The 24,863-nt window shown below is 43.0% G+C and overlaps 1 protein-coding gene across 3 annotated transcripts in view; it reads right to left on the bottom strand.

Annotated features, from left to right (window-relative positions):
* Window positions 1–2,318: 2,318 nt before the first annotated feature.
* waca (WW domain containing adaptor with coiled-coil a) overlaps window positions 2,319–24,863 on the bottom strand; it is a 31,790-nt gene continuing 9,245 nt past the window's right edge. The window contains exons 7-14 of one of the 3 annotated variants that reach the window (XM_079489710.1): window positions 20,686–20,940; window positions 10,943–11,065; window positions 10,293–10,435; window positions 9,967–10,103; window positions 4,640–4,835; window positions 4,022–4,149; window positions 3,701–3,792; window positions 2,319–2,494 (exon numbers count right to left, since the gene is read on the bottom strand). In XM_079489710.1, coding sequence (XP_079345836.1) covers window positions 3,723–3,792; window positions 4,022–4,149; window positions 4,640–4,835; window positions 9,967–10,103; window positions 10,293–10,435; window positions 10,943–11,065; window positions 20,686–20,940 — 1,052 coding nt within the window. In that variant the 3' untranslated portion in view covers window positions 2,319–2,494; window positions 3,701–3,722. Of the gene's footprint in view, window positions 3,793–4,021; window positions 4,150–4,639; window positions 4,836–9,966; window positions 10,104–10,292; window positions 10,436–10,942; window positions 11,066–20,685; window positions 20,941–24,863 lie in introns of all 3 variants that reach the window. The other 2 variants (XM_079489709.1, XM_079489711.1) reach the window with 2 other exon arrangements.

Genomic DNA, 24,863 nt, shown 5'->3' with positions numbered 1-24,863 from the left:
TAAATTCTTCAATCAATCAATCAAAAACATCCATGGGACCCCCAGAAAGGTCCACGGATGGGTCCATTATCAATCTGCGTTTTGGGATGCAAAATGCACCCTATAGCATCACTGAGGAGGCAGTCAATAGTCAAAGTCAAAAGGGGCAGTATCTATGTGTTTGAGATGGAGGGGGGATTGGGGTGAATGGTGTATGGCTGCTGTAGTTTGGCCTACCCGCCCTGGTAGGACAAAAGAGCTGGCATCCAGAGTAAATCATTTGAGTCACTGTAAGTGGCTTGTGGTTAGCTCGCCATCATCACGAGAATCATAATAATCACACATGGGTCTGGTGAAAAACCTGGAATGTATATAACGGCCAAATTAATCTCTTGCAAAATAAAATGCAAAATGATAACCAACTCAACAAAACAAAACTTATCTACTAGCATTACATTTTAAATACGGATAGTTTACATTTCAAACAAAAGTAAACATTTAAATCAGAATAAACATTTCAAACAAACATAACATTTCCACCTCATGTTCACTCACCAATTCAGCAATCTAATCTCAGTCAGTGTTATGAATTTCAAAGCAATGGGTGTAGGTGGTGGGAATCTTAAAAGCCACTAAATCCAATGTACTGTATCCAAGTTGGCAAATTCTTAATGTTTGGTACAAGCAGCTCCTGTTGTAAACACCATTCACCTCACTAACTACTGCAGTCTGACAAAAGTTATTTTAACTATATGGACCAGAGCTAACAGAAACCCTATTGACACCCCTAAACTAACGGAGAATTACTTCAAGGTTATGGAAAGCATAAACAGCATTGACACATAAACCTGGGTTACACATGGAGCAGAGCTCAGCAGACAGACTTCCTTTCACGCCTCCCGTGTCTTTCATGCGAGCTGTCCAGGTGGAGCCTCACAGGACACTGGCTGGCTCCATTCTATTGATGAGCTGTCATCTGTCATGTCACTTTAATTTCCAGCTCAATATTACTAATTGTGTGAAAAATAAAAATCTTAATGTTGCATATTAAATGACCTATCTTCATATAATAAGTCCTCACTAAATCATGATAAAATGGCACGATTTCTTTCTACACTGTCTCTCATATGAAGGCTGTGGGCAGTTTAAAAACCAACCTCCAGTGACATTAGGCATTTTCTTTTTTAAACAAGATTTTTTTTACAAAAATGTTTAGATTTTCATTATCGTGAGAACGATGGCTTCCATTTTCACATTGCAACTTTTCAGGACTAGAAAGCCTGCAGTTTCTATTAGCTTGTATTCCCCATCGATGTCGTCACTGGAGGACGGTTTCTGAACTGCCCACAGCCCTCCTATGAGACAGAGTAGAAAAAAAATTGTGCCATTTTTTCATGATTATTAGTGAGGACCTATTATATGAAGATAGGTTGAAAAGTGGTGAAGTGGTCCTTTAAGTATTTTATCCGCATTAATGTATTTGAATGAAACAGGTTTTAGTCATAACATTTTAAAACTGTCGGTGGCTTTATAGAGATATTTGGCTGGTGTCAGTTTCACTTGCATGTGCGTGTGTGTGTACGTGAGAGAGTAATTTGAATTTAATCGGGTAATTTGAGGAGACACCGCTCAAGTCTGTCCGTCCCACTCCCTTCCCTAAAACACCTGGGGCACGGGGCAACTGCTTGCCAAAGACCTTGATAGGTGGAGGAACATTATCGATGTCTTATGCCCCATTGGGGGTGAAGAGTGCAAAGTAAGTACAGGACAGTAAACCCACTCCCCACCAATCTGAAAACTGTTCTTCAGACTAGTTACTCAATTGTTCTTTGAACCATCATTTGACTAGGGATGTTTTCAATACCTTATGATTAATGATATTAATCCAACTGGACACAGGTATTTCAATCAAGCAAGGAGCAAGCAAAATGAGAAAACATGGTAGTCAAAAGCCCATGAAAAATCCAAGCACAACATGGCCCTGGAGAGGTGTACTTTATTTCTTTTGTCAATATACTTCAGGAAACAATATACAAAGCAATGACGTGATCACCATTCTTCCTGATGTGTGGTGCAGTTCTACTCAGTACAAGTATGGTGGCCGCTACAGCTTAGGACACTGCTCTTCAATAGTGGGGAACAAACATAACGGATACGGCGTGCTAGGACAAAATAAAATAAAATAAGAGAACCCTCTGCATGACATGCTTGACAAAAACCTTTCAATAAACCTTTCAATAAACTATGTAAATTATATGATTTAAGACTTCCAACAAGGCACTAGTGTATAAACCAAATCTAACTTATAGTACTCCAATAAAATAATACCCAGTGCTCGCTTTAGTTTAGCATGTTTATTACAATACATACATTTCACATTTGACCTTGTGACCTCTCCATTGCCCTGCTTCGTCTCAGGTTTGCATGATTAGTGATCAGCATTGTCCTTCCACCTTTCAGCAGTGCCCAATACTGCTGCATGGTTGCCGTTGGCAGCAATACCACTCCGTTCCAACTGGATGCGAATAACAAAAATAGTGATAATTCATGATTACAACCTATTTGGACATAGTCATCACTGCAACTTTTAATAAAAACAATTTCTTTCCTCTTCATCATTCTCTTCATTAACTCCACTGACTACAGTTGAACCATTTCATTCCTCTTCATTCTCTTCATAAACTCCGCTGACTACAGCAAATTGTAAAAAGGAATGAACTTGTGACTGGCATGATGTGCCACATCACCTTTTAAAAGTACAGTTCTCCACCATAAACAAACCCAATGACACAGGAAAAGTAATTCTTGAAACAAAATGACTAGGAGAGGTTTAAAGTGACTGCAGTTGATGTCATTCCCTCAGGAGGAGATCTGTCAGTTGGGCTGCCAAGCGGGCAGGGCCAAGACCAGGGTAGGGGGCTATAGCAGTGGGAATGGTCCAAAGCGGCACGCCATCACATAAGTCTTTCTTTTTCTCTTTAATCAAACACTCACTCCACCACACCACCAGGCACTGTTATTTTCAGTTGGGAAATGCAGGGCAACTGGAAACTGCAAACAGATCATTGAACCTTTGTGAACAGTCATGATGACCCTTATAGTTCAACCCAAAAGGGACAAGTAAATAGTAGACTCTGGACTAATCAGTTTGCAATAATTCCAATAAAGAACTAAATTAGAGGCCAGTGTTCCAAACTTTACGCTGTGCTCCTTTGCATGTTGTTACGGGCTTAAAATATCTTGCTCCATGCAGGTCACATGACATGCTCAAGGCAACGGTTCAAGGGCCCATCAACAAAAATGAAGCTTTAAGTCTGCAGACAAGTTAACATGACGGAAAGGCTAGCTAATGAATATAGCTGGCCTCTGTGTTGATTAGTTTGGATGTCAAAAGCTTTGATAGGCATGGCTTTCCATGGCTTCAATCTACAAAACATATTTACAACATAGATAACATCTACAAGAAATCTACATTTCTCCCACCGGGTTTCTTTTTTTTCTTTTTTACAAAACAGCGTTTGTAAATCAACCCCCACCTGCTCCCCTACCATATCAACAACTCTTCCACTTCTCCCCCTTATGCGCGCCCAGCCCAACGGTCCAAAGCCAACCCAACTGTAGCTCCTATGTGTTAAGACTGGGGGCAACAAGAACTGAACAAGGGTTCTCCCTCCGGCTTCCAACTACGGTTATGTGCAATGGGATGTTTCCCAGCTCTCACTTTGACTCTCAACCAGAAGTTCTCAGACCATGAAAGAATTCTGATTCTTCAGTTTTTCAAGTTCTTTGATTTGCTGTCTCAAGAATAGTATCCTGTGGGAAAGAGTGGAGGAGAGAGTGGGCAAGAGTTAGTTGATGCATTCATACTAAGCAAGATTAAACACTTAAATATACTTTGACTCCAGGAGTCTATACAAGGCCCCCTACTTTTTCCGCTCTGTACCAAATCTCGTTCTCAAAAATACCCAGCTGACACACGTTGTCAGCTTGTAGATTAACATTTATGTCAGCAAGTATGTGGTCCTCTCCCATGATTTCTCACCTCTGCTCACGCAATGTTGCTTGGATTTCACAGACTCTGACCAAGGATCGTAGATTCTTTAGCTCGGTGCAATTGTCAGACATGCAGATGCTCCCCATGGTGTGGGCCTCCTCACGTAGTCTTGATGCCTTGAGGAGGATCGGTTTGAACAAAACAAGTGTTCCAATTATGACAAAATATCACAATATTTGACCAATATTGTGACAATATATCATGCCGCTCATTTTGTTTTCTTCTTCCAAAAGTAGCGAAAATAAAAATGTACAAGCACAATGCATTAAGCAGTCAGCTTGTAGATATGCTATTTTGTGAATATTTTGGAAAGTATACCAAGTAACCAGTAGAAGACAACACTTCTACAACATGCAAAATATTATAACCAAAATCCCAGATAATATCTAGTCTCATATCACAATATCAATAAACCTAACATGGCCATCTTGCCCATCCCTAGTTCCAATATTACATTTCAGTACTGCAGTTGAAGCAGTAATGAATCAAATAAGTTTGGGGATGCTTAAGGACATAATTTCCTAATAGTACCAATAGTGTTGATGCTAAAATTGATGATGTTGATGATATCAAAGTATAGAAATAATAGCAAATGGCAGTACGTACCTGTTTCTCTGCGTGGTCGGCAGGCCAGCCCTGGACATGTTTGATAAGATTCTCATTGAAATAAGAGGCGTGGGAGGGAGTGAAGGAGCAGGACGGCCGAGATGCTGCGGCACTAGAGGGAGCGGAGGCAGAGTTGTGGGCGTGGCTACTGCCGGGGGTGACGTGGTTGGAACCGGGGGAGGGACTCCTGTGACTTCTGGAGAAAACACAGACGTAGTGGGTGGTTAAAAAATTGCCATTTTCAAGCTTTACTTTATTTACGGGACAGTGCACGTTATATTGAAAATTCAATACATGTACAAGAATTCAATCAGTTGAACATGATCTCATATTAACATGTCTGTCCTCAATTGATTACTGTAGATGAGGCTGGGACACACTCTTGTGAGCAAGAGCTTTCAGATGTGCACCTGAACATCCAGACTTGTGCGTGTCAATGCACGCTATAGTGAATGTTGTTCCAACAACTTCCAATTGGCTTGTCCAAATCTAATAAAAGTAATTCATCTGAAGAATCTGAGTATTTAACACTTACAGCGCTAGCATTTATTGACAAATTATATAATTCACGCCAGCATTTTTCCCAGTTGAGCTCTTATTTTGAAAAGCCACATTTCCAGACTTCCGGAACCAAGGACTATTTAAATAGGACAGGAAGCTAAGGCCGTACGGTGGTCTCCATGTTGCTCCCTGGAAGGAAAGAAACATGCGCAATTGAGACCAAGGAAGCTGAACGCGGAAGTGTTGGCTGCATATAGCCCATTGCGCATGTTTCTTTCCTTCCAGAGAGCAACATGGAGTCCACCGTACGGTCTTCGCTTCCTAACCTTATTTAATTAACCTTGTCATAAACTAGGAAGTCGGACAATGCGTGATCAGGTCCTGTTTGATTAGGTTCTCCAAACGGAGCGAACAGAGTGCAGTGGAGGGCTTCACAACGCCGGCTCTGGGCCGTGGAATAAACCTTGTTTTGACCAAAAATACCATCTGGGACAAGGAATAGGAGATACAGGCGATTGAAAGAAACAGATAGAAGGGGTGTTTTGGTGATGACGATCTAAGATGGCGCAACCCAGTGTTATGACAACAACAGCTAGCAACCCGATGCCAACGTAAGTAGCATTATGACTTGATCGATCAATTGCGCTATAAAAGCACAATTGCCATTAATCTACGGCAATGGCGTTGAGGGTTTTATTAAATAATGAGCTTTAATTGATGTAGATCTAGGCCAATGGTGCTGTAAGTGTTAACATCTATCCGAAATGAATGAACAGGCCCTCAAGTTGTCCTACCATTGCATCAAATGGCTAGTGGCTATTCAGAATGTTATTCCAGCAGTTGCCAGTAGATGGCGCCACAACACTACAGTTGACACATGTACATTGTCAGGAACAACTTTCTCCAAGGAGGGTTAAATCTCCCTCTTTCAATGACAGATCATAGCAATTAAATTATGCCGAATCCTCCTCATTTCCACTGCATTGCTTTTAGTACTCATCTAGCCCAGTGGTCCTCTACATTTTCAAGGCCGTGCCCACACAAAATAATCATTTGAAATGGGGACCCAATTCCAAATACGTTGACAAGGCATTGGAATTGTAGGAGTTGAGTTGACATTTTGTTTGACTCTGTTCCACAGATAAATATTGTGAAAATAGCTGATCTGCCAGATCACAGCTGTATTTTCAAAATGTTTGCCTCCTTGTTATATTATTTGACAATTTGGCCAATGTTTGACAAGTTTGTATAGGTTTTTCATGCAGTAATGTTCTAATGAAACTTAGTTTAGACATTAAAACATTAAACTTAAATTGTCACTTCACTGTCATCTGGGGACCCCTCAAAATCACGTGGGGACCCCCATGAGGGTCCTTAGTCCTTACACCCAGTTTGGGAATCACTGATCTAGCCTAGCCTATGGAACAGCAGCAGTGCACCATGCACACAGGGTAGATACAATTTACATGTACACCAAGGATCTTTCCTGACATTTACTGGGGATGGAGTTCATTGAATTGGACACCAATATATTATTCTCAAAAGGAAAACTCTCATAGTCATTAACGAATACTACTTATTACTTAATCGATATTACGTAGCTTTATTAGGAAATGCTTGACAGATTATGTTTGCAAAAATCATACTACTGCACACTACAAAACTGCCTGCTCTGGCCTGACGCCACAGATGAGATCAGTACTATGGTCTCAGTAATTACAGCGACACCGACGGCAAGAGCGCTGGGGTCACCAGTGCAGTGTTTGCAAAACAAATACAGAACTAAACACTTATTTGTAACACTTTTTAAACGTGTCAGTGTTTAGATTATAAACAGAAGAGCATGTTTAAATGCCATGAATGCAGGCTAGTCCCGTCCGCCTCGCAGGTTCTGTGTTCTGTCGCTGGGACGGCGGCAGGTTTCAACGGCAGGCTGGCATCGCTGTTGCCAGCCAAGGTGTTCTTGCTGGTGGTGGTTTCATTGTGAACAAGTAGCCTAAGCAGAGTACAGTACTGCATACCCTTACCTATCTGGCAGGTGAAAACAAGCACCCAAATTAGCATTTCAATGCCTGATCTGCATGTGTACAAGCGGATAGGCAACGCGGTCCACCCCCCACCACCGGACAGTGAGGAAAAAAGAGGTGTTAGGTGCCAGACTTGGATGGTTAGAGCGGCACGATTACATACAAAGTCAATGCAAGACGAGAATTGTGCGAACGGGCGCGGCGCGACCTGGTGCGGTACAAACGGGACGAACCAAGGCGAAAAATATATATATTGATAGATAGTGACGTAGAGTCTGTGGGGGCCACAGGGCCTCGGCCCCCATTAGGAATTAGACCTTGTGCCTCTGCCCCCATGAGGAATTAGACCTTATATATATATATATATATATATATATATATATATATATATATATATATATATATATATATATATATATATATATATATATATATTCGCCTCGGTTCGTCCCGTTTGTACTGCACCAGGTCGCGCCGCGCCCGTTCACGCAATTCTCATCTTTGCATTGACTTTGTATGTAATCATGCCGCTCTAACCAAAGTAACCATCCAAGTCTGAACGCACCTTTAACACCTCTTTTGTCCTGGCCCGGGGGCGGGGGGTGGTGGACCGCGTTGCCTGTCCCCTTGTACACATGCAAATCAGGCATTCAAATGCTAATCTGGTGGCTTGTTTTCACCTGCCAGGTAGGGTACGTATGCATACAGTAATGTACTCTGCTTAGGCTACTTGTACACAATGAAACCACCACCAGCAAGAACACCCTGGCTGGCAACAGCGATGCCAGCCTGCCGTTGAAACCTGCCGCCGACCCAGCGACAGAACACAGAACCTGCCGAGGCGGACAGAACTAGTGTCCGTCTACATTCAGTGCACCGCACAGCGCACATGTCCTGAATTTAGTTATGCAGTATGTTGTCCACAACATCAAAGAGTGTCAGGATTTCATAGTTTCGAACATAGGTAGTTGTTCGTGACATATAATAATACTGATCAGAAATTCACCAAAGCGACTAGCCTGGTTTAAGGAGTACCAGATGACTAAACATGCTTTTCTGTTCTAAACACTGACACGTTTAAAAAGTGTTACAAATAAGTGTTTAGAACCTAAAAGCTTGGGTTTAGATGCAAAGCAAAGGACAAGGAGGGTATCGAGGTCAACAGTCAAACACCAGACGTGGGTTGTTGTATTCCTACGGTCAAAGGTCAACCTCTGAATGCTCAGTCTAAAGCGAAGAGCAGAAAAAAGTTCAAAAGCTCAATGCAGTAACAAACTTTCAGATTCCACACAGTGTGGAGGAATACGGTTTAGGCTGTTTACTGTGATCGCTCGCTCTTGAAATATATAAAACCTTTTCTGCTGTGTGTAAACAATAATAACGATTCTCAACACAGTTGTCCTCCAAACACCACCACCAGTCGCTGTCACTACATCACGGCACCAGAACCTGGTTGCTTGCACAGCTGTATCCCCTCAATCCTAATGAATGCTCCGTTGCGCGCAGAGAACGGCCGAGAATAGCTCTTGAAATATATAAAACTTTTCTGCTGTGTGTAAACAATAATAACAATTCTCAACGCAGTTGTCCTCCAAACACCACCACCAGTCGCTGTCACTACATCACGGCACCAGACCCTGGTTGCTTGCACAGCTGTATCCCCTCAATCCTAATGAATGCTCCGTTGCATGCAGAGAACGGCCGAGAATAGCAGACCTCTAAGCTCAGAGCAGTTGCATCCGCAACGTGATGCGAGCTTGTATGTCAGCTGTTCTCGATACCATTGCGGGGTGAAGTATATACTGTATGTATTGCTAGGAGCGCCTCACCACAAGGAGGTTGGATAAACAGAAACCAACGCTCCACAAAACAACAGTTTTGGGGATTGTTGGGAATTGATTACATGAAACCGGCACCTGTGCGTATACGTACAGTCTCACTGTTTGCAAGAACCCAGTCTATAGACAAATCTGTGCAGGCTGCCCTGGGCACAATCCTGCAGTGTCACATTAAAAGTGCAGCTCGACACCGCAGCATTGATTGCATACAGGTGGCCTACAGGGCAATGAAAAATCTTAATATCCCCAACATACCTATGTGTTTAGTACCAAATGTTAAATATACAATAGTGCCTTTATCCAAAGCCATTTACAATGTGCATTACATTTACCATTTCACCCACCAACGGCTGGGGAAACCATGCAAGGCACCAACCTGCCCCTCGGAAGCAATTAGGGGGTCAGTGTCTTGCTCAAGGACACTTCTATATCAACTCAGGGGGAACCCGGGATCGAACTAAGAACCTCCCGTTTCCGAAACGGCCACTCTACCTCCTGAGCAACTCAATTTGTCATACGTCTATTGTCTACACAACACAAGTTTAATTAAATGTAAAAAAATGAAATCGATATGTTCTTTTCCATTTCTAGAGTCTTATAGTCTGGTGAGACGTAGGAGGACCCTAGGCAGGAAGAAAACCACCGTCCTAGAGACCTCCAAGTGCCTGCAATCCCCCAAGGCAGGTGGAGCCTCCTGTTGGCTCTGGCATAGACAAAGGACAATAGCTGGAAGCCTGGATGAGAGGGGCAGTGATTTGGCTGACCCGCCAACTGGACAGTGTTGTGGTCGAAACACTCTAAGAACTTCTAAGCGCTTCAACCCTACGCCCATTGGTTGAGACTTGTGCAGCTCCTGTTTCACTTGGAAATGCGTCACAATATGGATGTTAAATACTCAATTAAATAAATACAATTTCATGTCACTTTTAAGGTTGTGTGGGAGTGTGGGAGGCCAACATACCCTTGGCGATGGATGGTGCGTGGCGATGCGGTTGTGGTGTCGTGGCCATGGTGTTTATCAGCTGGATGGGGATGCTGCTGATGAGGTGTGGAGTGGGAATGAGCCGAGTGGGAGTGCTTTACCACTGGTGTGCTCACCTGAAACAAAATATTAGAGCAGGGATGAAACCTCACTATTGCTCCTACTGAGAAATAGGAAATGTTGCCTCAACCTCCCAGAGCCTCATTTATTCATTCAAAACAGACCGCAAATGTGGACTATGCTAGCATTCAAATTCCTTCCATCATAAAATATTCAGTGCGAGTGCCAGAGGGCTGTGGTCCTACTTTTGGATGCGAGATGACGGGAGGTGTGCTGAGGTGGGGTTTAGCATTGGTCTGTGGTGTGCTGATCCTGGGTGAGACGTAGGACCTGGGCGAAGACGCGTCTGACGTTAACGACATCGGCGACTGGTTTGACTGTTGGGCTGCTGGGGTCAACACACACACAAACTATGCATCATTGTCAATTCTCTATTCTGGCAAGTTCCCTTGAAGGAAAACAAAGCAGACGGAAGCCCAGTTGGTTCTGTCAAGGGCATATACTGTTAAGTACACTGATAAACATGAATGTAACAGTGCCACCAACTGTATATTATACAGCAATACTGCAGTTTTAAACTTGAAGCTGATGAAGCGGAGAAGTGCTATTAATACAATAAAACCATAAAACCGTTTCATTTGCAAACTTAACCCATTTTGGGTGGGAACCCCTTTTGGTGTTTTAAACATTGTTATAATTTAGCTATTGAAAAATAGCAGATCTACAAGCTCATAGCGCGCCACCGAGTGGCGCGCTACGAGCTTGTAGGTCTGCTATTTTTGAAAAATCGTGAAAATATTTATTTCAGAATACTAGGATTAATTTCGAGGTCAGGCCTAAATGGGTTAATACTGCATGCGGAACCTTTCCTTTTCTAAAGGGCTTGGTTGCTTACCTTGGCTGGAGAGCTGAGCAGCCTGAGAAAGGAGAGTAGTGATGTTGAAAGCAGACGGCCCCGCAGTGAGGATCTTGTGCAGCATCGACTGTAATGAAGCTTGTGTGACTGCAGCGGTGAGAACTAAGGAGAGGGAAAAGAAATGGTCATTCTTCCACTGACTAAATTGCTTTGGTTTCTGGCTGCATCACAGCGATGTTGTTGGTGATAAAATTGCAAAACCCCTCCCTCCCCTAAAACACTGACAGGCCAAATCAGCATTGCTTACCCTTGAGTCTTGACATTCGATTCAGACATGCGTTTTTAGTCTGGACTTGTGAAATTTGGGGGCGGGCAGTACTCGAATCCTAAGAATCACCAGGAGCTTGTCCATAGATAGTTTTTACATCGCTTGTTCAGTCAAGTCTCATTGTAAACTGTCTGCCATCACTACCAAATGAATCAGCAGTTTCAGCTTGACCAACCCATTTTGTTGTGGTGACCCACTCTAAAGACATTGAGAGACATTCACCAAGAGAGGTATTGTGCCTTTAAGAGCACGGGTTGCATCCCCCTGGCCAGCCGGGGCGCCTGATGGATGGGAAAGGAACTGGTTGGAATAACATGTTCCTTCCATCCAACCAGGGAAACTCCCCCCTGTCAGGTGTAAAGGAGTGACTTGGACACTCATGCATGAGTTCAAGTCTGTTGCTCTCCCCAGGTTGGCGGAGGGTGTGTAGAGCCCAGGATCACATTAGATAATTGACTCAACTACCTCGACGCACCCAAGGTCTCCTGTCTGGCCGTTTCCTCACTCCACAGTGTGATGATTAAATGTGTGTGCTTTCCAGTACAGACTACCGAGCGAGGCTGGTTACTGTGTGTGTCTGCCATGTGAAGTCTGTGTGTTTACAGCAAGGCAGCTGATTCATCCTTAATTGTATGACAGTGTCGCATGGCAAACACAGCTAATCTATTAGCCCATAATGTGTTGTATCATGGATGCGTTGTGGACTTGTAGATCGGCTTGTGTTCATTCGCAACACTGGCATACGATGAAGTAAAGCCTTGAGGGTAGACTTCTTGACTTCCTTTTCAAATGTAGGAACGCCTACCAAAATGTTATAGGAGCACCAATGTTATCAATGTGCATTTTTATCCTAAGTCCAGGATATAAAATGCATTGTCCGGTCTGTCCATCATTCATCCATCCATCTCGTAAAATAAACTTCTCCAGATGAGAACCCTCTACACCAGGGGTTTTCAACCGATTGTGAACCAGGGACCACCACGTTGACTAAGAATCAACGTGGCAATCACTGTGAAATTCTTGGCCGAAACCGAATACTGAATATAGGAAACAGTTGGCCGAAAACCGAATAGCTGAATGTGAATAATATTATACATCTTTCTTTCCCCTTTTTTTTTACAGTTTTTGTAGGCCTACCTGCACCATTGCTGTCATGGCCGTACCTTAAAGCTACCCGATTATGGCAAAACTTAACTTAAATAATCACCATTATGGGTCCATAAAACATTTATTCAGCACTGGCCTAAATTGCATACGCTAATTCTAGACTGACTGCTGAAACATTATAACAATATCTCTGATGTTTGTAAATATTTCCAAGCCGCAGAAGACTGACATGTTGTGTATATCAACCTACAACGTGGTTGATATGTTGAAACGTGTTTTGCTAGCCAGGCATGTGTGCGGGGCGCGCCATGCTTGTAGCCGCATTTTGATCACGTCATCACCACAAAACATTAGGTTACGTAGGTAACCCCATGTTTTGACTAATCAGTGATATTTTTTTCGGCCTATTCAGGCCGAATATTCGGTGCATCACTAGTTGGGATGGGATATGGGCTAAGATTAGTGCTTTCGTAACACCTATATCTATACATAGATACCACTGTTTCTCAACTGATGGTCCACAGACTACTAGTGGTCTATGGCATAAAGGGCATAGGGTGACCATATCCTCCCAACTCACCAGATGTGGGACAAAGTGTGTTTGTGTGGGAGTGGGACACATGTGGGGTTGCGTCGCACGTGTGAATAATTTGTACACAACAAAAACAAAATTTCTATTCCTCAATTAGACATTTCTATCCCGTCCCTTCACATATGCTTGCCAGCTGGTAGCACATAATATGACTCACTGTGATGATAATAACTAAATAGAACGAATATGCAAATTAAAATAAAAACTTGAACTGCATTTAAATGAACCATTTACTGGACAATACAATCAACTAACCAATACAAGTGGACAATACACCAACAACCAACACAACTGGACAATACACCAACCAACCAATAAAACTGGACAATTCACCAAACCACCAACAAAGAGGCTTTGATTTCATTGTGAAGACATGCATTACAACCAATAAGGAACCAATAAAGAAATGTTTACATTATCAAAGCATCCTCCTCCTAACAAAGCCAAGTACTGCAACTGAAAAGAATGGAGTGTGGGCAGTTGTGTCACTTTGGAGTTCTTGAACCACTGGTGTTTTTAAACTCTCTCAAAAGCAACTCTGGACACAGGCAGGTGCAAGCACATCTGTAACTATAGATGCTGCCTTGGTACAACCACATGTCATTTTCTTTGCAATATCAGAGTCTGGAAACATGACTGATGAGGTTATTGCCACAGTCGTCTGATCTGTATGACTGGGACTCGGGAGTGTTGCACTGTGTGGTATAAAAACTAATTTCAGCTGCTGTTACCTTATCTGTGTTGGAATCTTGTTTTGGTTTTATTACGAACGTATCCGCACACAGTAAACCCTCCTTTTGAGCAACACGTTTTTTTGAGTCTTGCACTGCATTGCTTCACCCACAGATAAATACTTTCCCCAGTCCTTGTTGTAACTGCATTTCCTTTTCTTTGCCGTGGTCTTAGTGTCTTCCTACCTACAAATCAATCATCAAAAAGTACCACAAAACACCCACAAAAACGTTGACAGAGTATTAAGAGAGAGAGTCTTGGGGGGAAATTAATTTCCTGTTTTCACCCTGCACGTGGCTTTCTTGGTGAGCACTTGGTAGGGAGCTCAGTCAGTGGTCAAACCGGTGATTACCAGACAGTCCCTCTACCCACTGCTACAACTGCTCTATGATCCACTATGATTACAGAGCAATATTATTTTACAAAAGGGAACTTAAACTGCTTAATCATTCACTGCCATTGACTGAATATTCCGTCATTTAAGGATTTGTATTGATTAAGTTAGATCGCGTTCATATGATGATTTTTATATAATGATAAATTTGCGCGACAAAACGGAAGTGGGGTGTAGGCTTCATATTTTACTCATGATCAGAGCAAAATACTGTAACTTCTGCCATCTTTAAAATAAAAACAATAAATATGAAATAAATGTGCATTCAATAAAAAAAAAGTAGTGCATTCAGTAGCCTAACATCAGTGGTAAAGTGACAAAAGTTTTGGAAAACTCAAATTCGTCGTGTGCAGCTTAAAAAGTATCTGGGAAATAACGACAGCAACAGCAGAGAAACACTGACCCACATCTTTACACAACCACTATACCTCAGCTGCCAGCAGCACAGGTGCTCCGTCAACTTCACTGAGGAACAAACGGAAGCTTAAATGAGCGAATACAAAATGCATCTACAGTGTTGCATACCGGGGTCCTGGTATGCAATACTGTACTCTGTACTGTACTGTAACAGAATCATTTTTGCGTCACGATAGATTTTCCGCCATTTAGAATTTTCTTCAAAACACACTTTTTGCTCTTCCACCTACAGATTTTGTCCACATCTCACAAAAATCGGTGCACATTGTCTCTGGACCTAACCGATTAAAACACCACAGCCAGAATGTTGATAGTCTGTATGGTTCGTAATCAGCTTCCAAATTGAGTGCCACAAATCAAACATAATGTCCAATTATAATTGTCCAATTATTATTAATGTCGCAAATGTTTGAGTGTGGTTGAATCAACAGAGCCAAAAACAATTCAATTTTGAATTAGAAAAAAGAAAATGCAAAATAAAAATAACGTTGCATAAACATGATTTTTGGGGGATACATGCCCCCTAATTACTTACACTTGATCACAGGGGTGACTTGACATTGTAATTGGCTAGCAAAAATCACAGACGCCTTTCCTTAGGCCTTCGAGCCAACCACACTTTGCAATTTCCCCAGAATTGCATCTTTCCTGTACTACTTGCCGATGGGCAAGTGCCTCTGACACCAGACCAGTGGAGTCATGCTCGTAACACAGTACCACGGTGTGGTACCATTAAAATGTCTGCATGCACTTGCAGGTACGGCACGGTGCGGTGCATGCTAGAATGCGTCCCCAATCCCAGCGTCTGTTGGGCAGCCCAGCCCAAATCAATGGAGCTCTAGCCTCGGAAATCCAGCCGTTTTAATAGAGCTCTTGCCTAAGCTACTGAGGCTAGGCTGCTGAAAGACGGAGGTGAGAAAACCAAGATCGGTTCCTCAACAATAGATACTATTGGCTGCCCTATTTGCACCTCTTACCAAGCTACAAAAGCTGCAGACGCAACTTGTACATATCATTGGTCCATGTGTGACATAAGTAGGGATGGAGCTCGGGTCCATTACAAACCCAGTTCGGCATTTATCGAGACCCGAGTATCAATAAGCTTTTGGCTTGTCGAGCATGTTATCGGGTATAGCCGCAGCAGCTGTCGTCATGGGCCGCTCGCTATATAATAAGGGGCAGGCGCGTAGCGTGGATTAAATGATTGCCGGGGGGTGGCAGCGCATCTCCGACCGAGGTGTGAACGGTTTTGCCGACAAAAACAAAGGCGGCTTACATGCTGTAGTTTGCTACCAACAGATATTTGCATGCACGAGGGCTGCCAAAGTAGGCTATCTTTTGCTGTTTTTTTCGCCTCCTCTCTTCGAAGTTAAACTGGGCAAGCTCTAAACTGACTGGGCCACGGTGTTAAGGGGGCCGAGACGTGATGGGTGGTTGCGTTATGGTTGCGCCGTGAAAGTATGGTGGAACGGGTGAAAACGTTTTGGTTACATGTTTAAAAAGACAAGAGGGGAGCTAAATCTAATAATGAACTAGCTGGGGAGTGCATTTCACATGGGGTTGGGGCAGACCATTGTCTGACCACGGACTTCCACGCTTGCTGCTTCGCATCGAGGACAGCTTGACAGCTTCGTGCTGTGGTGAAATCACCGCGAGCCTCCGGTGTCCTCTGTGAGACATGTTAAGCTGAAGCAGCTAGCATGGAAGCTAACGTTGGTCATAAGGATTATGGAACCTTTTCCCTCCGATATTTCACACAGCCATGCCGTTATCCACGCGTCAATCAGATAGCTTTTAAATGTAAATGTCCCATCCACGGAGCAAAAGCGATATAAGCGGCTTCTTCATTCATCGATTCGTTTGGACTTTGTTGTCTGACTGACTGAGCCGTCTATCGCAAGGCAGAACTACAAGCTCACAACACGGTGCAACCAGACGCAGTGTGAGCTTGTAGATTGGCTATTTTTGGTGCGTGAAGATGACGTATACATTACGCTTTTAAAGTGACGGTACACAATATCAACAGTTCCCTCTGTCTGTTAGAAAAGTACTGTATTTCAAGCCAATGCCCTAGTAAAATGTAGTGCAAGGGATGTTTTGGTTGGTTAAAATAAACTGAACTGGCCAATAAAAATAAGGTTCTGTTCAGAATGTAATGTCTCCCAGCTTTCCACAAAATAGCATATGCTCGATAGTGGGCACGATAAGGACCCGGCTCGATAAGCCTGCTCGATAAGGTGGACGTTATCAATAAAAATTAACGAGCTCCATCCCTAGACACAAGCTATTGTGTGTTGACACGTTGGAACCAGTAGATTATCAACACAGCATTATGGTGCTATACAACAGTAACAGCACACTCTACAGTAGTGGTTACTGTTTTATAGTCGTTTGAATGAATACATTTGTCACAAGTTGACTCTCATACACTCCATGGCTGGTCTGTGCACATGGATCAAAAAGAATACACATTCCGCAACTTCATGGCATATTTACACCGAAATATTATAAGTCGTTTACAAACAAGCCATCAGATTAGAATCTAGGTTTGAATTTTCTCCTCCTGTGCTCAGCTCGCCTTTTCGGCTATGACTGCCGTCTTTGATCCGGTGGAAACGCTGGAGGTCCTGGAGGCTGCCTGTAGCACAACCTACTACGAGCGTGTCGTGTCATTTCAGCGTGACAGTCTTTAAAACACTACATTTGAAGAAACTACTTGTAAAACACTACATTTTACTTGAAAAAACTGCTATAGATGAGCGAGCGAGAAGTGTGTGTGTACAGGGCTCGACAGTGCGACTAGGTACTCGCATTTGCGACTTAAAATATCACCGTGCGAGTTGTAAAATTCACTTTGTAGCACCGGTGCGACTACAGAATCCGATCTTTACAGCTAAAAGTTGCGCAGTTTACATCCAAAAGAATGTGTCACTCTCTCGGTTCTGCACCGCTGCTGGAGAAGTATAGCACTGTCGAAGGCAGCGCAACTAATCCCCCCCCCCCCCCCCACACACACACCCCAGAGAGGGAGGAGAGAGAAGAGAGCGAGAGAGAGAGAGCACACACGTCTTCACCCCAGCGAGGGAGGGAGACAGAGAGAAAGGGAGAGAGATAGAGAAAGAGAGAGCTTTCCAGTCCTTACCCTTTTTCTCAAATTGACCAGCAGAAAAGTGAGCAAACTATAATGCACATTGTTAGACAAAGTAGTGTGCCCTGAACCTTTCTTGGAAATGTGCATGTTGCCTGCAGTGGCAGCCAGCAGCGATGTAAGATGAGCCTGTGCATTTCACGGTTTTCACCCTATATAACTTGAACGCATAGGCAATCAAGTCAAGACCATTAATTAATGACAGCTGTGTAGGGGTGACGATTGCGTGATGCTTATATGTACAGGATTCTATAGGTCACCACTTTTGGTGTGACACACACACGGCTTCTGTTTCTGTTTACAATGCGTTGTCAAGATTTTGGAGAAGACTGATAGTTTATCCTTTAGTAATTAGGCTGTGGAAGTATTCACACTAGGCTACTTTTGGATTTATTGGGATTGGCAATTTGGGGAAAGGAGGAGGAGGATGTGATCAAGCTCCACAAGACCACATTGGTGGCTCAAGGCTGCATTTATTTTCCTTTTTTTTCCTCTCGAGGGTGCATGGGATGATGTGACCCCCTCCAGCAGGCTAGGGAGCCCCGCTCAGGTTAGCGGAAAATGACCGCGGGGTGCGGGTTGCCAGGTTTTTTTATAAGTAAAGCATTCAAATTTGATTTTACGTCATATTTAGCGGAATTTTGACCTAATTTCTCTGTTCATTGTCAATGGCAAATATTGAGACGTGTGGGGACTAAAGCTGTATATAGGATAGGAGGGCGCTCAAACACATTATTTGATAACTTTTCATCGTGCTCCTAAAATAATTTGTGTGCTACTAGATTTTTCAACTTACTCGCACACGTGCTACTTGGAAAAATGCTAAGCATCGAGCCCTGTGTGTGTACGGTGTGTCTGCTCAGCGTAGCCTGTCTCTCTCATCAACAATCATGTTGAAGAGACAGGCTACGCCGAGCAGACAGACAACACACTCGTAGGAGGAGATTGTGCTCAGGGGGGGTCCTGAACCTTTAAATAATGACGGTTATTTATAATAACAGTATACTACTATACTATAAGGGCTTGATTTCATGCATTGCACGATACTATGTGCAACAAATTATATCAAGCTCAGGCATTATTTAACATTTTAATATATGAATGTTTCTGAGAATCACTGATCGGTTCCTGAATCCTATCCCACGGTTACCCATATTCCATTCCCTGACTTTATCCAACCTTCCATTAAACTCAGGTTAACTGATACATAGTACCGATAGGGCACATTGCCTAATAATGATGACTCAATCAGTCAACCTTTTCTGTGGAATTCCTTAACCTCAGAATTCCCTGTAACTGACATCACACTTCCACAGAAGATTCCACAGGTTGAGAACCACTGTATGATTTAGCAATTAGGGATGCCTGTTAGATCAGACAAGCAATAGGAATTAGGTAAATGTAAATATATATATATATATATATAGATTACATTTTTATTCCACAATGTTGAGACCCTTTCTTTTTTTCTAAACTGTAATCCTGGGTGCTACTCTTCCTCTGCCAACCTGTAGAGAGCCCTGAACTAAGCTCATGCTTACTTCAATGCATGCCTTATCTTATCACCTTACAGGGGGGAGTTTCCCCGAGTAGGACGTAGACTGCATGGAAGGAAACATGTTATTTCAACCACTGACAAATTATAGAGCGTGAAAACAGGAACAGAGCACACTAACACGTCCCCCCGGCCTATATGCTCACGAGTCACAACACAAGCTTGTATTGTCAGTGCATACAGTCGTGTGACGAAGTATAAGTCAGGCTACTCTCAAGACTACTCTCACATTGAGCCCCTCTGCTACACCCCCAACAAGGAAGGATCACATTCCTGACCTAGCCTCTATCACAGGAGCTGCTCTCTGTACCCTGCACAATTGTTGGGAGTGAGCGCTTGGCCGCTTGCTAGTTCAGCAAGGAATATTTTCACTCCTTCCATTTTTTTATAAGCCGGACTAGGGTACTCTATTTTACATCCTGAATGGAAGGCCTAATTATTGTGTTTAGGTGATGTTAGGCTATTTGAATACACTGCCTGTTAAATAAATAGGCTCAATATCTGGATTCATTTCTTTAATTCACATACCTCATCCTGCAGTACTGCAGACCACACATACTCTCAATTACACCCGTTATACATTGCATCACCACATATGTCAACTGTTCTCAAAGCAGGCACAAAGAGATTACAAAAACCATCACACGGCTAAGACATTGCCTGCTCTACACACATTTCGAACAGTCGAGAAAACTGAATATAGCAAGATGTATTCCCTGAATCCCTGTCATACAATCAACCTCACTGAAAATAGATCTAAAAGTTCACATTCACAATGTGTTGCGAGTTGTGACACGGTCCTCAAGCCACAACATTTCTATACTTTCACATTTTATCAAGAACCATGCAGCCCTAATAGGGAAACTTGGGGGCAAAGGCGATAAATAGGACTGGCAACTTGGCAAGTAAAAAAATAAATAAAGTAGTGAGCAGCATGTAGTCATGGGCCAACAAGACGAACATGCCCCACTCTGGGCAGCTCCATCTGCTAGGCTAGCCAGTAAGTCCAGACTGTCCCAACAACACTCAATACTAGTGGGCAAGCTGTCATGGGTACACTCAGCAACAGCATGCAACTGCAGAGATGTAGACACATGATGATCGCCAAACATTTTTGAACTGTGATTAGCAACACTGCAAAGCTAACTAGTGCCACATGCGGTCTGTGCCAAATCCCTTCGATAGTATGTCCTTCAGTGAATCCACATTCAGTCAAACTTATTCAACCTCTACCACCACTATGTTGTACATTGTTAGCAGTCTGGCAGCATCTGCCACACATACATTTGTACAGTACAGCTTGATTTAGAATCTAGAGAAATGAGTTCTATTGTAAAAAATGATATGTTGAGCCAAGACCCAAAACATTTCAGTTCCACTTGCTCATAGCACCTGTGGAGATCCAACATAATTCAACTTCAAGAAACACAACACACTGACACCCTAGTAGTGCCAAGGGTGAATATAAATAGGTCATCATGCAGGTGCGTGTTCTGAACATGTCCTCACCTTCATTGATCTTGGCCATGTCCACACTGGCGTTGTTGAGCTGCAGAGCGGTCTGAAGTGCTGGGAGGAGCTGTCGAAGCAGGTTGGGGTCCTGGAGAAACGGGGTGGTCGGGGACTGCAGCACCGGAGAGACGGGCACCGTGGAGCCCGAGGAGCCCGGAGTCCCCGACGAATGGTTCAGGCTGCCTGAGCCCGAGGATGACGAATGAGAATGGGTGGAGTGGGCTGCTGTGGGCTTCTCCACATGGGCTGTTTCTGTGAAGTCAGCAGACACATAGGTTAGCCTCACCATTATCACACACAGTGTGTAACCATCTGTCCATTGTACCAAGACAGACACATACTTCCCACGGATATATCTGCTGGGCGAAGTACAACAATGTGCAAACAGCAGCAAGATTCGTGAGTTGCTGTGATAGGAGAAGGATATCAAACGGAACACAACCACCCTAAAGACTAATCATTGTGTATATTCTTGCACTATACCTGCATCCAGTGATCTTGGTACATAGAAATTGATCTATTGAAGATTCTGACTTTCAAATGTACATAATTTGCGTTTTGATTGTATTGCTGTATTGTTGTATTGTGCTTTGGCAATGTAAACGTATGTTTTCTCATGCCAATAAAGCCCTTTGAATTGAATTGACTGGCACTGTAGGACTGAAACATTTAACTTTGCCCCCACAGATATACACAAGTTAACAACACCTGGCAGCATGATGCATGCTTTGCATGGTTAGCATGTTGTCACCTGTTTTTGGCACGCGACACCAACGTACTACAAAGTATAACATACCGACCGGCGTATGACAGTTGATTGTCATTTTCAAACTAATTTGTGTACTTTAAGTAGTGCTGCTGTCAAGTTAAACTTTAATAAACTTTCAAGTGACAGTCATGGGCGGAGGGAGGAGTCTTGCCTGCTGCGCTAAACAAGCGGTCTGTCTCAGTGCAGACAGCGTCTCACACACACAGTGTTGCATGAGCACAACACAGACTCATTGACTGGCACCACCAACGTTACAAACTATATTGTCGATCTCGCATCACATGATAAAACCATTCGGTGAAAGCAAACTTTACGTTACTTTTAAGTACAAAAAGCACTCACATTCACTCCCTGAATGCCATGTTCTGGCCCGAGGTTAGAATAAGAGAAAAAATATCTATTGAATGGTTCCTTTACTACTCCATAGACGTGACATTTGGAGCCTTTCGGCTCTTTATCAGACACTGAAATACACACACAAGCACCTACATATACATACACATATACATGTTGTGCTGTGTCAGCTGACACCCATAATACCATCAAATATGAAGCATACCAGTATGCCCATCATGATTTTGACAGAAAAGACCCAGTAATAACAAAATCATATATGAACAACAAGTGATCATCATCCATGTTTAAAATAATATTGTTCAAATGTTCATACAAACAACTGGTACACATGACAGGACATCAGGCTTACACCATCATAAAAGTCAAGTGAACAGGAAGAAAAGACTATACGAGACTACTATCATTTAGAGGCGCTACTCTAAAATTGGTGGAACTCCCATTGACGAGTTAAATGATGTACAACAGCTTCCCTCCCGTTCACGATTTACACAAGTTATGTTCTCATTGTTTAATTCGCGTTTTTCTACGTTTAAAGACAGGGTTTCCACCAGAGTGTGATAGGTGAAGCGTTCGGATGACATCACCGGAAAACGTCACACTGGCTTGCAAAGGCTTCTGGGAAATTAAGGCCCAATGCATTCGAATGGCACTGGTGGCACGCAATGGGTAGCTCTGTCCTACGCTCTTAGTTATTGATCAGCAGTTTGGATTATTCTTCAACACGACGACAAAGGATCACACCATTGTAAGGCAGATTTTGATGAAACGGAACAATGATGTAGGCGCGGTGGTTCTTCAAAGGTTAGTGAAAAACTAGGCAGTCAAAGGGGGATTGCAATGTTTTTATCCCACAGTCAAACTGTTAATATAAGAATGAAACCTACATGGACCCACAGCCAAAGACTAGTTTGATACAAAAATCTACTTAAAAGGCACATGTGTCCACGGTACCGAACAGGAGCCCCTAGGAAATCTTAAACCAATTTGCTTACACATTGGTACCAATTCAGTGGCCTTGTGGTTAGAGTGTCCGCCCTGAGACTGGGAGGTGTATCCCCGGCCAGGTTATGCCAAAGACAAAAATTGGACCCAGTGCCTCCCTGCTTGGCACTCAGAATCAAGGGTTGGAATGGGGGTAAGTCCCAGCGACATACTAGCATCATGTCCAGGGGGAGTACTTGAAGCTCCCTCAGTCACACTACAGAAATCAGAGATAGGCTCCTGCCCTATGGGCCCCATGGCTCGAATCATGGCAATTCCAACATAAAATGTAAAAAACAAATTAAATCTAGATAGATATTTTTTAGTCTTTAAAAAAAACAACTAAATCTATATCTGTTATTTAATTTCCAATGATTTTCAGCTGCACAATAGCCCTTGTCTCCTCCTCAGAGAGCAAAGAGGAGACGTGCAGTGACAGACACTTCATACACAATCTGCAGCAAATACACAGTGCCAACAAGTGAAGAGCAAGATGTTGCAGTCATCTTCATTCACTTATCCCGTCTTGCCTGTGTGTGTGTGTGTGTGTGTGTGTGTGTGTGTGTGTGTGTGTGTGTGTGTACAAATGTTACTCATGAGTTGTGATTAGAGTTGCACAATATTGAAATTATATTCAATTCTTTGCAGGATCATATGGGCAGGATCCTATCGGCCAATACAGATTCCGATATATTACATTATATTTATATTGAACTAATTGCTGAATGTTCCACTTTTTTTTGTTTGTTTTGCTGGTGATATTAGATGGTAACAGCCGACGCTCTCAAAGGGCCAGACACTGTAGACAGTCAGCCTGGCTGCTCTGTGACTACAAAGCAATTGTCACATAATTATCAATATCAGTGAAAATAATCAGGAATATTTTGAGATCGGTTCGATACCAATATGGCATTTTATGGCCGATATGGCCGATTTCGATACGCTACAGATTATATCGTGCATCTCTAGTTGTGTTGCATGATGTATTGAATTTTTCAGCAGTGGCGTTTTGTGTTATACTTTTGGTGTAACACATCTCTCGCGTGTTGTGTTCGCACAAGAACACAACACCAGGTTTCATCCAGATACAGTTTTAAGGATACTCAACACCAAGCAAACTTGTTCAGACTAGTCAAAGACTACTTAAAACTGTCAGATTGCAACAGACTAGCATTTTTTAATCAGCACAAAACCAGTCGCCCGACAAAACATTTTTCACCATGCAAATTGCGCAATTTGCAGTGTTGCCAGTTCTGCTTATTGTAAGCAACTTTGCTAGTTTTCCTGTAACATAGCTTAATAATCATAGTTGCCCGTTGCTTTAGTTTGGGCTTATTTCTGAAGTGTAGTTGCTTATTTGGGCTTGCTTTCATGATTCTTTTTGAAAATAGCGGATGTAATAGGGCTCAAGTGGTGAAACTGGTTGCTTCTTTTGGACTTGTTTTCATAGACCTGGTCGCTTGTTTCACTCACAGAATGATATGGACGGTAAGCGACGGGAGCTTGTCGTCGGGAGTCTCCTACAGACAAGCTGCAGACGCAAAATCGTGAACGAATCTGTGCAATGTGGAGTTGGCTTTAGTCTCAGTCTTTTGGTAAGCAGCTCTTTAGCATGCATCAGCAACAGATCAGCTTAACAAGAGTCATCACAGACAAACCAGAGACCACAAGGCGGATAGACATACCAACAGTAGGTGTGTCCTACTGTTGGTATGTCCCCAAACCCTAACCTCACAGGAAGCCACGGGTGATTTTTAACCTGCAGCACGGATTCGTTTTAACCCACAGCACCAGTGTTGTTTTTATAATTTATATATACAGTTAATATGTGTGTGTGTGTGTGTGTGTGTGTGTGTGTGTGTGTGTGTGTGTGTGTGTTAGGCTGCACAACAGTGACACTTGGTTGTGAAAACCAACCAAACGCTATTTTCGTGCTCGGACAGAACCAGCCAGCCAGGGACACACATAGCTGTCTATAGGAGTGGTTGCACCACTCAAAAATAGCAGACAAAAACACTGCAGCACAGGTTTGTCTGACTTATGACTGTAGGACTGTTGGTATGTCAAA

This window comes from Electrona antarctica (genome assembly GCF_951216825.1).
Source record: "Electrona antarctica genome assembly, chromosome: 20".
Classification (NCBI taxonomy): Eukaryota; Metazoa; Chordata; class Actinopteri; order Myctophiformes; family Myctophidae; genus Electrona; species Electrona antarctica.
This window is presented reverse-complemented; position numbering and strand designations above follow the sequence as displayed.